At 35.2% G+C, this 17599-nt stretch overlaps 1 protein-coding gene across 9 annotated transcripts in view; it reads left to right on the forward strand.

Moving 5' to 3' along the window:
- FRYL (FRY like transcription coactivator) overlaps nucleotides 1-17599 on the forward strand; it is a 163509-nt gene that overhangs the window by 72540 nt on the left and 73370 nt on the right. For all 9 annotated transcript variants that reach the window (XM_058025353.1, XM_058025356.1, XM_058025352.1 and 6 more), the window contains 9 exons: nucleotides 1032-1085; nucleotides 4913-5052; nucleotides 5446-5542; nucleotides 6090-6169; nucleotides 6672-6752; nucleotides 7215-7383; nucleotides 8226-8318; nucleotides 11787-11885; nucleotides 13280-13381. In XM_058025353.1, coding sequence (XP_057881336.1) covers nucleotides 1032-1085; nucleotides 4913-5052; nucleotides 5446-5542; nucleotides 6090-6169; nucleotides 6672-6752; nucleotides 7215-7383; nucleotides 8226-8318; nucleotides 11787-11885; nucleotides 13280-13381 — 915 coding nt within the window. The remainder of the gene's footprint in view (nucleotides 1-1031; nucleotides 1086-4912; nucleotides 5053-5445; nucleotides 5543-6089; nucleotides 6170-6671; nucleotides 6753-7214; nucleotides 7384-8225; nucleotides 8319-11786; nucleotides 11886-13279; nucleotides 13382-17599) is intronic.

The raw sequence follows: 17599 nt of genomic DNA on the forward strand, positions 1-17599 counted from the left end.
ACATTTTGAACTCATTTATATTATCAAGTGAAGGATAGTTTAAATTTTTTTTAAATAAGAGGAAATGCTCAGCAGATCTCTATATATGTTACTGCTTTGCAGTGTGCTCTTAAAGCTGTTACTGTGGCACTTGGGTTGCTGTAAATCAGTGATCCTCAAAGCCAGTTCACAGGACTCGGTGTTCTTTTCCTTTCTTCTTCTCTTTCTTCTTCTTTTTCTTTTTATTTCTTTATTCTTTTCTTCCACCTTTTTTTTTTTTTTTTTTAACTTTCCAGGGTACCTGAGCAAGGTATACTTGTATTTCTTGTAAGTGTGTCATTTTGTACTCTACACAGTGACTAGTAAGAATTACTGTGTACTGTTAGAGTTTATAAAAGTTTTATTTCCACAATGCTTTAATCCTCACTAAATTATTTTGTCAGGAGTATAATTTAATTTTGCTTTTAACAGAGGAGTGTGTCATATGCTACTGGTAGCACTAAATATTGTAATAAGTGAAATTCTAGTAATATTGCTTTGTTTTTGTTCCTTATAGTTACTTCAAGTTAAAGCAAGTGATTATTCACATTCTCCTTTTACTGGAGTAGGACTTCTAGCTGTGTTGTACTACAGTTCAGGGGAAGAGCAGATTAGAAATGCGTTGAACACTTGTCTCTGCCTTTGTGAAGACATTGTAAAAGTCATTATTGTAACTTAGAATAATTGCTATATATGAACATGAAAAAACTTGCTAATTGAGATAGGAATGGCTTTCCCTCCAAGTTACACTTGACATCCACCACCAGCTGGTCCTCATTTGGCCTCTACCATCTTCTGTTTGTCAGTCTTTAATGTTATTATTATTTTGCTACTGAATTAATTTTTGGGAGTATACATCACATCTCCAGAAATACTTGTATCTAAAAATACTTGCAAATATTTATATGAAAAGTCTTTTCTTTGTTCTGTAATATAACTGGAAAAAAGGAATCTATCTTTGATAATAGTCAATGACATTGTGAAATGTATGTTTCTTCTTATTTTTTGTACAGGAAAAGCTCTTGTCCAGATCTCTTCAGAGAGGTGAAGATCTTCAGTTTGATCAGGTAGGCGACGTATAATTGAAGGCAACTTTTATTGGATTAAGGTGGGCTTTACTGTTGCAGAGTAGTGGTTCCACTGTTGTAATAACTTAAAACATTCACATCTGAATCTGTGTCAGAAGATTTAGACTCTGAATGTTAGACTTTATTTTCCATTGTAGAATATGATAGTAATAACCTATTAGAATAGATAATTATTTGAAGGTGGCAGTGAAAACTGGTGGAAGAAAGATGCTGCAGCACACTAGGGGACAAAAAGTCTTTGTTTATTTCTGTATCCCTTATTGTTTGACTGTCTAGGGTTCTGTTTTTATAAACAAATAGTGTGAATTTTATTTCAGTAACATGGCTTTTACTGAATGCTTTTTGATTCTATGGCAGAAGGTGTAGGGTAGATTCAAGTGTTAATAAAGTGTTACTTTGTCCTTTGCTGAGAGAATATAGATAGACTGCTAGGCAATTCCATTTCACTTACTCTCAGTGAACTGTGTCTGGAAAGACTCTCTGCTCAATTTATTCATATTTATTGTCTGTATTTCCAATTCTTCAATATTGTAGGCATGTTTGTGTCCCATAACCACTTCCTTGCAGTGGAGAGGCAGTGTTCACAGGAAGCCCCATTAATTGCCTGTTCCTGTTCTTGACTGTCCCTGAATAGCATCTACTAAGATGAAGCTTAGTGTTCTGTCTAAGAGAGGTTCTAAAAACAGGCTGAGTGAAGAGAAATGAAAAATAAAACATGTAACTTTTAAAAGTGGATAATATAGAAAGAAACTGGTTTTCCTGAAAATACAGTTTTTAAAAGAAAAGTTTTGATTGTTTGTATATATATATGTGTGTGAGTTCTTATTTTATTCTTTGTAATTTGTAATCTACTTTGAAGTCGAGATCTGAACTGTAGTGCCGCTGAATAACTGCTTTAGGCAGACCTGAGTGGCTGGGATCATGAACTTTGTTAGGGAATTTTGCACATTGTTTGGCAAAAGGAATTAAGATTGCATCTCTCTGTTCATTGCTTGCTGTATAAAACCCTTATTAAGAACAATTCTCCATCAGTGCAGAAGATTACAGATTTAAAAAAGTGATTGGTAAAGTGTGGGAATGAGAAGGAGCCAGAGGTCAGAGCCACAGCATCCAGCAGAGAAGCTAGACTTGCTGCTGGGCCAACCTTGTTCACCCAGAGGTCTTTATGGAGCCAGGAATCTGGGTCTAAAAAGTGGCTTTACCTGTACTGATAATGGGGTCTGAGTTTGTAAGTGTTGTACTTTGTGAATAGTGAGGGCATGCTTGGAACACAAGAGGGCCCTGGGACTAAGGTGCTATCTAATTAAGACTTGTTCTCTTATCTCAGTAAGTGATGAGAAAAGGGATGGAGGAGGAAGGCATGGAGTGTTGCCTGTCCCTCTAATGAAAAAGTAAAATAGCATTGAAGGGGATTATAAATCATTTTTGTTAGAAACATAACCAGACCAAGAGGTCTGCTGTTAAAACAAGTTTGAATAATCAATAGCTTTTAATTTCCAAACAGCAGAAATCTTCTCTTTGTCATTTGATATCATAATTGGAACAATAATATAAATTCAGCTAAAAGAGGAGAAATTTTGGAAAAGGAAATTTGTATGTTGATACACTTGTGAACTGTTAAAAATTTTAGCACCAGAGCTTTCCCTTTACCATTCCTAGCACATCAGGAAGCTACCAGACAGGAGTTTTTTTATAGAGCATATATTGCGTTTCTTAAAATATTTTTGCTTGTACAGCTTGAAACTGAAATAGCTAGTGGTTTTCATTTTTTGTTTATTGTAGGAAACATACTTGGCAATTTCCTACTCTTGTCCTAAGACACCAAAATTTTATGATCACACAGAAGCCTGTGTTGACCTTCTCAGTGACTGAAAGCAGATGTATGTGAGGTTCAGGGTTGTTCATGATTAGGCACAACTTGAGCAATGTTTTAAGGACAGGGATTTTGGCCAAAGCTGGAATTTGTGCTTTAGCATCTTACTATAATTTTGCTTCTCTGTTTTTATCTCTCACTGTGCTGTTGGATATGTTATGTGAAGCAATTAGAAATATGTTACAGCCTTTGAGACTTGAGCAGGATTTGCTGTTTCATTCTGAGGAACTGAAGTATATGTCACATCTATTGCAGCCCTGTCCTTCTGGGTATTACAGGAGCCCTTTGTCTGGATTGCTGCTTTCAACCTAGGCATAATGTAATGCTAAAATAAAAGAGTTTTCTTGTATGAGAAATAGATCTTCTATATAAGAAAGTATTTTTTAATTATAAAATTATTTTGAATATAGTACCCAGGCAGTATAGTAATTATTTTAAATGAAAAATAGCTGATGTTCTGCTTAGATGCTATGCAATATTAGCAAAGATGTCATCTTCCTGGTGATTCCAGTGCCTTTTCATTAGAATACAAAGAATGCAAAACTTGACAGGAAATAAATAATTATTATGTAAAACTTTTTATTTTTCTAGAGGAAAATACTTTATTATGCCAGTAGTTTCTGGTTTTAGCATTTTAGCAGTGACATTTTTGAATGTGTGTAATACATGCTTGTTTCTCTGGAAGCCAATGTAAATTGCCTAACTACTTTTATGAACATTTATGAATAGTATTAGTATTGATAAACTGTGTAAACTTGCAGGAAAACCTAAAGAAAAGGTTTAGTAAAGTTTAAAATGCAGCTTGCTTCTTTTGCTTGCGCTAAGAAACCCATCAGTTCACAGCACTATTTAATTCTTGTAACTTGAATAACTGACTAATTAACAATCTGAGTAATGTATTCAGAAGATTAAAAGAGGTCCTTTTGAGGTTTTCCTGTGGTTAACTTGTCCCTATCCTTTTGACAAATCTAAAAACCCAAGATGCTTCAAATGAGGAAAAGGAAATAACTTCATTAATGTTATATCAGAGCACGTAATGGCATAATATTATTCTGGTATCTGGAATAGTGAATATTGATAAGTTACAGCTTGAGCATGGCTTCTATTAAAACCTTATTTGAAAGATCCAAGAGACAGGTAATACATGACATCAGTGAGCAGCATGGTAACTCTCCCATTCCAACCTTTGTTTAGGGAATGGGCTTGCTCCCTGCTGCCTCCTGGAACCAAGTTTATAATGGCATTTTGCTGTCTTCAGTCATTTTTCCTCCTTTCCAAAAAGTTTTTAGTTGAAGGAAGCCTAGATAATTTAGTTTAATAACATCTTAAAGTCTTCCTTCTGTAATGGTTCCTGTTGCCATGTCTGTTGCACAAATGAGTTTACTACTCATACAGATTTTCTGAAAGAAAGCAGAAGATGGAGGAGTTACACTACAAGTAAGTATAGCCTGAGACCCAGACCAGTCAAATGTATTAAAGGCAATGTAGAATATCTAAAAGGCTCTTGTTTTTGTTTATATAATAGCCAAAGAACAATATTTTTTAAAGTTTTAAACTTCTTCAGTTTAGAAGGACTGGCTCTTGTAATTCGTGATGTGAAGGTTTCTATACTTCAAATATACATATGGCAACATTCAGGGATGTCCTAATACCACTGCTGTTTTCTCATGATTTTATACATGTTATATGTCTATAAATTTGTCATTTTGTGATCCCTGTGAGTTTTGGAACACTTTACTTAAATTTATTATAATAATAGACTCAGTATGTTATATTTACAGTAACTGTCCTAGGTGAAAATGAATATTAACTTGCCACTTTGTGAAGTTATGCGATATATGGTTTTAAACATTAAAAAACAATTTGAAAGAATTATTCAACTCCAGGATTTTCCTAGCTCTATGAGGCTAAAGTATTTTTCTTCCTCTTTCAGTTGATAAGCTCTATGAGCTCAGTAGCAGAGCACTGTCTCCCCTCCTTACTACGCACCTTGTTTGACTGGTACAGGCGCCAAAATGGAACAGAGGATGAATCTTATGAGTATAGACCTCGGTCAAGCACGAAATCAAAGGGGTAAGAATTTTCCTTGCAGAAGTCTGTTTGATTTTTCTGTGCTTTCTCATAAGAAAATGTGTGCTTTGTACTTCTGTGACAAGTACGTTGTATTTGGATTTGTCCTTACCTAAATTTGTGTAGAAAACACACAGACTTCTTTAAGGTAGTGAATTAACTTGTGTAGATGATATACATGAAGTGACCTAATGGGTTTAGTGTGGATATACAGAAATAAGCTGGATACTGGTAATTCTAAGCTAGTTTGTCCCCCTTTTTTTGTTTTGATTATTGGCAGGTCCACCTATCCATTTTATGTACATCTGCAACAGTGATTACATGAAAGTAACTGTCCCTGCAATATTTGTGTTCAGTCTTGTGTCTGATAGCTGTGTTCTTGATTTCTTGTTTTAGGGATGACCAACAACGTGAAAGAGATTATCTACTTGAAAGGAGGGACTTAGCTGTAGATTTCATTTTTTGTTTAGTTTTAATAGAGGTTCTAAAACAGGTAAGATCTTTTACTTTGGCAAATTAATTTTAATATTTTGCTTGTAATGTTGGTTTTGATAATCTCCTTTAAATTTTTATTTTAAAGACTAGAACATATCTATGGTGAGCATATGCAAGGCTGTAATTATACTCTCAGTTACATAAAGCCTTTGGCCTCTCCTGTCTTTTCTTTACATGCATGCATTATCTCAGTTCTTGTGTCTTGGAAAGCTGCTGATGTACTGCAAAAAGCAGAACTGTAAAAAATAACATTTAATTTATGCTCGGTACCCTTTGCCGGCTTAAATGTTCTTGAAATACAGGTTGAAATTGTTGGATAATGAGGTTAAAATGTACTTTAGAATTATCCTTATTTGGCTAAGAATGCCAGTACAGATTGTGTAAAAGTTATATATTGCAGAATTAGCTTGATATATGCTAGCAAAGGTGTCCTTGGATACTGGTGGGAGAGATTTCTCCAGAGCATCTCACAGCACTGTTTATTTGCTTCATACATGCATGTATGTATAGGTGCTACATACATGTAAGTGATATGTGCCTTTCAGATACCTGTTCATCCAGTGCCAGATCCTTTAGTACATGAAGTTCTAAACTTGGCTTTTAAGCACTTTAAACATAAGGAAGGGTAAGTTTCAACTGTGTACTTTAAAATATTTGTATTACCAGCCTGTGTTTCTTTGTTGCGATTGCTCTCTTTTCCCTCACATGTAACATGTTGGTGATAATACCAGTGTGAATGAACAAAAGTCAATGTCTTTAAATTGGAAACACATCTTGAAAGAAGATGGCTGTGTGCAATGTAGCACTGAGTTTGTTTTGGTTTGAATCTACAGAATGATTTGCATCCTTAGATGCAGTAAGAAAAGCCTGAGTTTAGATAAAAACTGTAAAATTTCTTAAAATTTCTATCCAGAATATGTTTCTTTTGAAATAAGAAATGAAACTACATTGCTTTAAATGTCACCCATGCATTTCATGTTTGAATTTAATTGTTTTTATGGTAATAATTTGCCTGCTAGGGGACAAATTTTTTTTTTTGTAATTGAAAACTTGCTTGAGGTTTAGAAGAGCAAAGTTGTATTTAATGAAGATTTTTTCCCTTTATTGTTTTTTTTTTTTCTCTTTAGGTATTCAGGAACCAACACTGGGAATGTTCATATTATTGCAGACTTATATGCAGAAGTGACAGGGGTTCTTGCTCAATCAAAGTAAGTTCAGTCTCTGACTCTTTGTGTTTAAGAACAGACCAATGTAGACTTAAAGATTATTTGCTATAGCAGAATCTATTAATGTCCTCAGTATATAATCCTGTAAGTGTCAAATGTTGTCAGGTGTAGTGTGCTGTGTCTGTCTGATGTTCCAGCACAAAAAAATTGAACAAATTAAGAAATAATGTTTAGTATCATTGCTTTGCAGTCAGCTTGTAGGGGCAGGGAAAGGAGGCCCTGTGCCAGTCAACTCTTGTTTACTTAACTGGCATATTCTCATGTACTGATCACTGTAGGCACTCGTAAATGCCTGGGTTTGAAGTACCAGGGTTCATCTCCCTTGCATTTCTCATACTGCAGCTGCTGATACTGTTACAGACTAAAGAAATTGGTTCAAAATTATAGACCTCATACAAAAGTAAGTAAGAATGCAAACAATTGCTGTCTGTATCCCTTGTTCAGGTTTCAAGCTGTTAGGAAGAAGTTTGTCACTGAATTAAAGGAGCTGCGGCAAAAGGAACAGAGTCCTCACGTAGTACAGAGCATCATCAGTTTGATCATGGGAATGAAGTTTTTTCGAGTAAAGATGTATCCTGTGGAGGATTTTGAAGCATCATTTCAGTTCATGCAGGTAAACAAATGCTACAGAAAACAGAAATAAGTGTAATTTTAAATGCTTAAGTCATGAAGCTATGATGACACTTGCTGTGATCAGTCACTCCCTCTACTTGTGTGCCATCCTTCATCCTTTTCTGTTCAGTTCCTAATTTTTCAGAGGTGTGAATTGTTTCTCTAATTTGTGAGTACCTTTCATGAGGAGGAGCCTTTCACAATTGCCATAGTAGTGTGGCAAACCTGTAATATGTGAATTTAAGACTGAATGAAAATGGATAGCAATCAAATAATTTTGTCTTTATAAAAGCAGTGTATTAAAGAAAAATAATTATTTTGTATATAATTTTTTAACAGATGAGATGTCAAGACTTAACTTTTCTTTAAAAACACTTCACTATGGATTATTTATTGTGTATGGAATATTTAGTTATATTTAATTTTCTTTACATCAAAGTCCTCTGAAAATGAAAATTAGTATTAAAAATAAAATATAATTCCCAATAATTTTAATAGATTAAGCATTAAAATTTTTTAAGCTTCAAAATGATCTGAGGGAAAATGTGTGTATTTATATTCTTTTGTATTCTGAGTACTCTTTATATTCTGAGTAAAAAGTAAATAGCTATCTGGTATTACAAATGTTCTTTCAATTCATTGAGGTGTATTGCTGGGCAAACAGGTTTTAAACTTTCTTATGTTTTGTGAAGTTGATACTGCTAAGGAATATAAAAGCAACTCAAACACATTACATGTTTAAAATTAAAACAGGCAACTAATGTTAGACTGCTAGTGGTTTTTATGACGTAGTTATGTTTGTATTCCTTTTTCTAAATATTTTTCTAATGTTTTCTTACTAAGGAGTGTGCTCAATACTTCCTGGAAGTAAAAGATAAGGATATAAAACATGCACTTGCTGGTTTGTTTGTGGAAATTCTCATACCTGTGGCTGCTGTAAGTATTTTAATCCCCCCTGCCACACTGTTCCCCCCACTTTCCACTGGGCTCTCATTAAAATTCTTCAATTAATCCTCAAAATATTACATTTTTATAGATTCAGAAGGACATCTACTGCCTAAGGAGGGCTTACAAGGAGGCTGAAGAGGGACTTTTTACAAGGGCATGTAGTGATAGAACAAGGATAGAAGTAGGATAGGTTTAGATTAGATATTAGGAAGAAATTCTTTACTGGGACCATGGTGAGGCACTGGAACAGGTTGCTCAGAGAAGTTGTGGATGCCCCATTCCTGGAAGTGCTCAATGCCCGGTTGGATGGGGCTCTGAGCAACCTGGTCTAGTGGAAGGTGTCTCTGCCCACAGCAGAGTGGGGAGTTAGAGCTAGGTTATCTTTAAGGTCCCCTCCAACACAAACCATTCTGTGACTGTTGCATAGATTACCTTCACAGTCTTAAAGGGAAATAGGTTGATTCTGTGTGTTGGCTCGTTTCCAAAGATTTTTCAGAACTTTAAAAAATTGTCTGTTTTCTAGACACCTTTATTACCAGAGCATTGTGTAATTTTATACGTGCTTTAAAAATTTGAAATTTCCTTGGTTTAGTATTTGTTTGCTCAAGGGTCTGGCTGACTTTTCTTTATTAGCTGAAATCTTTTGAGTTCTTTCTGTAGTAAGGTGTGTAACATTTTTACAGTTTGATAAGAAGAGTGTGAACTCTTATGCAGGAAGGAAGAATGTAGGTCTTGGCTAATTAAATAAAAATAATTTGTAGAGGTGAATGTCCACTAGATTTAATCCTTCAAGTGGAAGAGCAGTCCGTCATCTCCTCTGTGTGTAGAAATTTCACACAGCAGCTATGAACAAGAAAAAAAACCTCATTATCATCCCAGTGTTGGATGTACTGTGCCTGTAATGCTGCTTGTGCAATCTTTTAGTCAAGACAGGCTCTGTTTCTTCCCAGGCTGCTTTGCTTGGTTTTGTGAAGCTTGTTCAGCAGGTCAAGAAGAAATGATGGCGCCTGAGTATAATTCAAGCTGACCATTGACAAGCTCAGTTAATTTCTTCATAGTAGATTGATACTTTCTGGAATTGTTGTGTAAAATGCTAGTTGTATTAGCAGAGGCCAGGCCCATGTTTGGCATGCAGTCCCAAAAAGTGGCCAGTTGTGGCTGTGTGTTGTCACATAGATTATAGGGACATATCTTGCTGTAAATGGAAAACTGGGACATGTAGATCTTGTTTTGTAGAATAGGATCTACAAAGAGTAGCATGCTGGGTGGCCATCCCATCTGAGCAAGATCATAGGAAAAGAAAGATTAGGTAGGAAAAGAAAGGAAAGTAACTCTCTGAGTTCTTCATCCTCTTTTGAATGGTTTACCTTGCCCTGGGAAAGTGCTTCTTTCCTTTCCGTGGTCTCAGTCTTGGTTTTTTGAGGCAGGAGGTTGTTTTTGGTTTTGTGGGTTTTGTTTGTTTGTTTTTATTGATGTTTGTTTGTTTTTGTTGGTTTGGGGGGGCGTTGTGGGTTTATTTGAAGTTTTTGTTTGGCTGCTGTTTGTTGGTTTTTTTGTTGGTTTTGTTGCTGCTGTTAGGTTTGGTATACTTGGGGACTTGGGTTTTTTAAATTATTTTTAAATTACAAAGGAAACAATCCTTTTTCATAAGGCATAATTAGAAAGAGGTGCTTCGAGTAGTAATTGCTTATGGGAATAAGTTTTGATCTTACCCAGGCATGCCTATACTCCTCTAGAGAAGAATAGAAGAATTTCTTTCCTATTGAAGAGTGAGCACATTTTGTCATTTTGAATTCTATAGTAGCTTGGCAGCTGGAGTGGGAGTGCCAAGTGAAACTATTTAGCATTTAGGTAAATGCAAATATTAGTTTGCAGAATCATAAACATGGGGAAAACTGCCCTTGAAATAAGGAGGAAGAAGCAGCATTTGGGAGGTGGGACTATCCTCTGGCAAGGGCAGAGGCAGGAACAGGGCTGTGCAGAGCACTTGTGGTGCTGTGATCCAGCCTGAATCAGCGCTTCAGACACTTGGGGAGGGAGGCTTGATCTGTCCTTCTGACTCACTGGGTCTCTAATCATTTCATACTAATGGAGCTTCTTAAATAGAATGAGGAGCTCACTCCCAGGCTGAGGTGCAGTTGAGCAGGTTAGTCATTCTCTGGGAAGATGTGAGATGCAAGTTTGAACATTTTTCATGCAGCTGAAGGAATTGAATGTAGATTTTTCTGTATCTTGGATACAGAAAATCACTCAAGTGAGGAATCTGTTGGGTTTCAGCATTGAGACTTCTTTGCTGTCATTCCCTTGCTTAGTCATTCAGGCATTTTAAGAAACCTGACCTGATTTGGACCCTGCAGGTATGATGAATCACAGCATATTTTATAGCAGGGAAGTTAGGGCTGCTCTGAAAGCCTAAGATTATATCCCAAAGCAACAGTGCTGTGGTGACAGCAACTGACTGATTTCTCACGTGGAGCTAGCAGAGTACTAATCAACCTATAGCCTAAGATAGCAAAGGATAAATAATTGGGTACATAGGAAGTGATTTAAATCATAATTACTTTCTAATTTCTTTCTTTGTGGATCTGTACACATTACAGCGATACATGCAATATTAATAACTGTAAATAATAAAGATACCAGAAATTATCTTATGTTGTAAGGAAATTATATGTACTGAGGACTTCTTCCAAAAAAGACATTTTAGTCTCCAACACCCCACCCCTCAATGTGATAAATAAAGCAGAAACAGCTTAAAACAGGAGGTTGAGAATAGTGTTTAAATAGATCATCCTGAGGATCCAGAGGGAAGCCTAAAAGGCTTGCAGAGGTTTCAGTAAAGAAGGTGGCAGCTGCCTGGGTTGTGGAAGGAAAGCTGTTCTGTGTGCAAGAACAGAGTGGGTCAGAAGGCTGTAGGGCTCCATGTGTGTTTCACTAATTCTGAAAGCTGAGCAAAGACAACTTGCATGATTGGTTGACTGGTAATCCTGTGGATTATTTCTTAATTTTCCAGTTTTCAGTATTAAAACAAAGAAGAAAACAGGAGCAGTTAAGAGGGGAGCTGTGAAAGTTAAGGATACTATTTTTTTTTAATAAATGTAAATATGCATATGAAGATCTTCAGTGTAGCTTTTATTTGTTAGTTGGTATTAAATACATTTTCTTCTTTGAGTACGGAATAGAGACCATGTTCCTAAACCAATTTATTTTAGTGGACTGTTCTGTTGGGGTGGAGTTTTTTGTATGTTTGCTTTAATTGTTAATTTTAACCATATGATTGTAGTGTATGGCATGATTAGTTATGCTTCTGTTTTTATTTAAGATAAATACACTGAAATACCTTACTAATGTGAAATTTAACTTTTGAGTGGTTTTGAATTCATAGACATCTTAATGTGTATTTAAATTGCCTTCTTTGTAAATTTTTGAGCCCATTAATTTGTGCTTTTTTTATAGGCTGTTAAAAATGAAGTGAATGTGCCATGTTTGAAAAATTTTGTGGAGATGCTTTATCAGACTACCTTTGAATTGAGTTCAAGGAAGAAGCACTCGCTGGTATTTTAAAGAAATATTTCAACTTCTCCATTTTGCTCATCTTAGGCTCTTAAGCTAGTACATTATATGAGGAAAAGCTTATCAAGCCATATTAATTTAAATCTTAACATCTCAGTATAATTAAATTTCCACAGTGTGTGCGCATTTGTTCTAATTTTGCTTTGTTTCTTTGTGCAGATATGTGCTCTTATCTCACATGTGAGATTGTCTTGAAGTCAGTGCTTGTTTTTGATTATTTTAGTGGATTTTAGCAGAGTTATTTAACTTAATGTCTTTATAGTAAAAAACTTGCATTCGGGGAGTCTGAATACATTTAAATTAGGATTAATTAAAAGATGCAATGTCAGACAAGACTTTTTCAGTTAAATAGCAGCCTCTTAATACTCCTGCTTTAGCCTGGTTCTCTCCTCTCATCATATGCCATGTTTAAATTTTATCATTTTTTAAATTATCTCTTATTTTTGCAGTATTTGGTTATTTTTGATGACTATGGCAGCCATGTTTCAAGTTGATTTACTTCACTTTGCTGAAAATGTAGAGCTACTTTTTGCATTTCAGTTGGCACATTAAGTAAATGCAAGTGAATTTAAAATGTTATATTCTCACTTTCATGTTATGGATGAGCTTTTCTTTCTAGTATTCTGCACATATAAAGCATATATCATTGTATTGGTTAAACTCTTTATGTAAGAGTAACATAAAGTGGTTGATATTAGTATTAAAAATATCATTTTTTAAATGAAGTTAGAAACGTTGTATCAGGAATATTGTTTACCTACTCATCCTTTAGTTGTGCTTCATAACAAGAAAAGCTGCAGTCAGATTTGGTACTAATCACCATTATGTGTTAAAAGGTTGTGGTACTTAAATCTTACCTTACTAAAGCAAAGCTAAATCATACTTTGCATATGCACAGATTTAAAATAAAATATATTGTGGTTCATTCCTCACTAAAAGTAGATGTTGAGTAGAAGTAGCATTTCTGACAACTAAAGTCTGAGTTTTTACTGAGTTAATATTTTTCCTGAATATTCTTGGAGGCAGTTCACCTGCCCAGCATGTAGAGCTACATGAATTGAGTCTTGTGGTTGCAGGGAAAGCCTGAACATTGTAGGAAGGATCAGACTTCTCACAGTCCTTGTTTGACATCAGGCCTTGCTGGGGGATGAGCTTCACCTTGGTCCCCCTGCCCCAGTGTGACCCCCTGAGCTCTTGCAGCACTCAGGAGTTACCAGGGCACTGTGCACGAGTGTCCCAGGGCAGGGAGAGGGGCCACGCAGTGCCAAAACTGTGAGAGTGAGGGGCAGCAGCCAACTGTGTCTCATTCTCAATGTAAAACACTTGGGAGGTCTGCAAAGAGCAATTTGATCAATTCTTTTTCCCCCTACTCATAGGCTTTGTACCCATTGATCACCTGCCTGTTGTGTGTCAGTCAGAAACAGTTTTTTTTAAATAACTGGCACGTTTTCCTGCAGAACTGTTTGTCACATCTGAAGGTAAGAATCCTTTCTAATTAAGGAACTGTTGCAAATCACTAGCATTTATGACAATATGTTTTCAGCATTCTTGTGCCAAATAAACAATGAGTAATATTTGGCTGTTTAAAAGGACACTGAAATCTTTTTCTAAAAAGAAATTAAATGTTTCAAGTCTCTGTATTAAACCTAGTAATAAGTTTTTGTGATGCTATATTATGTTGCAAATAAGTGTGGTCCCCTTGGGGATTATAATTTTTATTGAGTAAAATCTGCAGAAGTGTCTGCTAACAAGGGCTATTAATGCCAGAGAAAATATAAACCATATTTCTTTCTGTGTAAATTATATGTGACAAAATAAGTGACTTATCTGCTCTAAGTAGAATGTATAGGAAGTGCAAACTTCCTGTCTTTTGTTCACTTATTGAGGGAATAGAAAATTAGCTGTAAGACCAGAAAAGATGTTATATCTACAGCCTGTGATACAAATTTTAAAAAACCAATTACAGTGTCCCTTTAACTTGTGCCTTCTGTTGGTATCGTTGTAACCATCAATTGGTTGATAAAGACATCAAGATATTTACAAATCAGTCACTTTATTGTAGTTATTGTATGTGTTCTTTCCTTGATTATGATTAACATAATTCATGATTTTGCCTAATGTATTGATTTTGATAATGTTAATAAATTCTTTGATCCTCCTTCACAACGCTGATTCTGGTTAGCTATGAGTGACAGTTACAAAGCTTATTTGTAAAATACATAAACCAGCATGAAGTCAAAAGGAAAACGGTTTAGCTGCTTTGATTGTTTTGGGTCATTTTGTTCTTACAACATCTTTCACACCTTTCTGTTGCTTGTTGGGTTCTGTATATTTTTCATCTAACATTATTGCAGTTCTTTTGCAGTATTTGCCTTGATTTTTGTTTTGTGGTTTATTTTGCTTATGGAGGCTGCTTGTGCTTTTGTTTTTAAAGCTTTAAAAAAAACTCCTTACAATCTAGGAGTTGCCTTTTTCTGGCATAATGTCCATTGCTGGTAATGGATGTATTAAAACTATAAATGCCAGTCAGTTTAACTGGTATTTGCTGAGCATGCATTTTATATTTTACTTAGATTTGTTAACCACTAACAGCTTAACACGTTTACTGTAAGGCTCTATTCAGCAGAAATTCCACTTACGAATTTCTGCAATTCAGAATTTGCAGTGTTATGATGCTATGCCGTCAGTGAGTCCTTTAGGGTATTTTATGCCTTGGTTTAATTTGGCACACCAAATACTATCAAGTTTTTTGGGTGCCTACCTTGTTCAGAAATTTCATTGAGCTTAATCTTGAAAAATACACCCCCACTGTCCTGATGTATCTTATGAATTAATGTGTTCCTTTGTTTCTGAAGCTAATTAAATGCATGCACTCTGTAATAAGTAATCTCATTAATTTACAAATCTAAATTTCACAGCAGTTTAGTCTTTCGGATTTCCCCTCATTTTATTTCCTGATTTTCTAATAACTAAAATTATTTTATTTGGAGTCATTTAAATATGTAAAATGAAATAAGAAATTCCAAATCCATTGCCTCTAGTATCCTTGTTATTAATAAAGTAATTTTGAAAGTTACTAGGAGATGCATAGAGCACTAAGAGGATTCATTTACCCCTACTGTATTTGTTGAAATGAACAAATTAGGAATTGAAATAATGATAACACTTGGAGTCTGTCACAGGGATATTCCATGAAGAGTACAGGCATGCTAGAAGTCACCAAGAGGTAATGTAGGTTATGGATTCGTGGTGCTCTCATTATTCCCTGGTGAGTGCCCAGTACAAACTCTCCTTAGCCATGAGCACCACGGTGGTGGTGAAATGAGCACTTTGGTGGCTGAAATGAGCCATTGCCCATTTGCCATGCTGTGAAAGCTCACACCTTTGCAGTGGCCCCACAGTACCTGATGCAGTTTGTTCATACCTGCCTTGCCTTCTGGTGCTTTATTAAATTTGATAATGCTCCTGAGAGTGCTCTGAATCCTAAACCTGGCAATATTTATGGTCTTTGTAAACTCTTTGTGCTGGGTTTCAGTGCACGTTGCCTTTAGTTATCCTCAAAGCAGGCTTAGAGTGTGGGGAGATGATCCTAGCTTTGCTGAAAGGAGGAAACCTAGTGGTCTGGACCAGTGCAATGAGCACATCAGTGAGCTGTAAGAGTCAGACCAGGAGTGTACCAAAGGGTTGGTTTTTTTCTGGTATATATTTGGTTAGCTTTGTCCCACAAATCGCTTGGGCTGCTGTTTCAGCACTGAGCCCAGCAGGCATTTTTTTACACATTGTAGTGTAGGCAAAATTCTGAGTTTGTTCAGCAGACAGTAAAGCTGGGTCAGTATTGTAAAACACTTTGCTTACTTTTTTTGACTAGTATTTACACAGACTAATTCTAGCAGGTTTGTCAGAAATTTGATAAATTTTTGGATGAATCTGAGTTGTGGTATCTTTCCTACTTCTTCTGGAGGGAAGAAGGAACATTTTAAAAAGCTGGAGAAATGAGAGAGAACAGTGTCTGTCACTCTGCACCACTGTTGGCTGGAGAAAGAGTATTTTTTGTCCTCACAGTTTACCTGTAGTCTGTTACCACAAAATCTTGAAAATTGAAGGAACGTTTTCTGCCACTATAGCAAACCCTTTTATTTCTACTGAATAGAGTCCTTGCTAGACAGCTATCTGTTGGTTTTGAGCTTTTTTTCATCTAACATGCATGTGCCTTCCATTCTCATGTTTGTTATGTTTTGCTGTCTCACATTGCTTTATTTAGATGCCATCTAACAACAGTATCAGAAAACAAATAGAAACACTGCAGGTGAGTTAATATGTTGTTGTAACTCAGTGAAATGTTGCTTTGTCTCATGTAAATACTTTTGTTTTGTTTTTTTATGTTATTTGTTGTATTTTGTGCTTTCCTTTCTTTGTAAAATTGCTGTTGGTACTGTTAGAAGCAATAGGACTAAGAATAGCTAATGTTTCAAAGATGTTTTTCTCTTGCCAGGGAGTAAAGGAGAAAGATCAGAAAATTGTCTAATATCAGTTTTTCCTTGGGGGTGAAAGTGTGGCTTTGTGAGATTGATTATTAATATCACAGCTGGTTTCCCTGAACAACAGTGCATGTTTCCTCTGGAAGTAACTACCTATTCAGATGTATGGGTTTTTCTGTTACTTCATTTCAAAAAGTGTCTTGCATGTGAGCAAACTGAAAACATTTTCACAATAAAAAAAACGTGAAACTGATTTACTGTAACAACTTGCAGTGCACTAACTTGAAAGACTTTTACACTGTTGGTTTTGCAGGTTTTAAAAAGTAGAAATTGTTTTAGTTCAGAACAGAAGAAAAGTTTAACATCAGTATTAAAAAGTACTTTCTTCAGTAAGTGACTACATTTGACTAACATGGAAAAAATGCTATTTTGTTTCTTGCCATCATTGAGATTTGTTTCATTGACTCATTTTAATGTGTTTTAATTTGCTCCCACGTTTTTGGTTTTGTAACAGATACTGTTCCTGACAACTTTTTTCTTAGTCTGCTGATACCATAATTTATGTTTAAAAGTTTTAAAATTTTAAACAAAACTGTGTTTAAAAAACCCTAAACATATAGCCTACTTTAAAATGTGACAGATATCATCTAAAAAAGATTAAAATTCTGCCAGATGTTGAATTACATAGCCATCTATTCCTTATTCTAGTTGCTCTAATGTCTGAGAGAAAATAAATACTGACATCTTAATACCAGGTGTACATGCAGTGTTGTAATTCAGACCCCAAAAGCAATTTTCTTCTAGAATATTTTTTAACTCTTCATTGTAGGAAGTGATAATGAAAATTTTCAATGCTTAAAATAATAAAAGTACTGCAGAATTTATTTCCTAACTCTTTTAAAAAGGTGAATGCCTCTATATATGTTCCTTTTTTTTACTTTATAACAAGCAAACTTTGTCATAATTACTCAGAAGTAGCTCTATCGGATGATACACCTGCTAACAGATGGAACATTGTTTACACATTATTAAAACAACTACCATTTTTTTATTAGATTATTGAAAGCCAACAATAATTTTTTTGTTTACTTCTGAACCTGTAAATTAAGCCCCCCTGTAGGATATCAGAAATTAGAAAATTGAACTATTACTCATTTCCAGATGCATTTCAGATAGACTTTTGTAACACTTGTACCAATGAATTCCCTATCTGCTTTG

Source organism: Melospiza georgiana, chromosome 5, assembly GCF_028018845.1.
Source record: "Melospiza georgiana isolate bMelGeo1 chromosome 5, bMelGeo1.pri, whole genome shotgun sequence".
NCBI classification, from domain to species: Eukaryota; Metazoa; Chordata; class Aves; order Passeriformes; family Passerellidae; genus Melospiza; species Melospiza georgiana.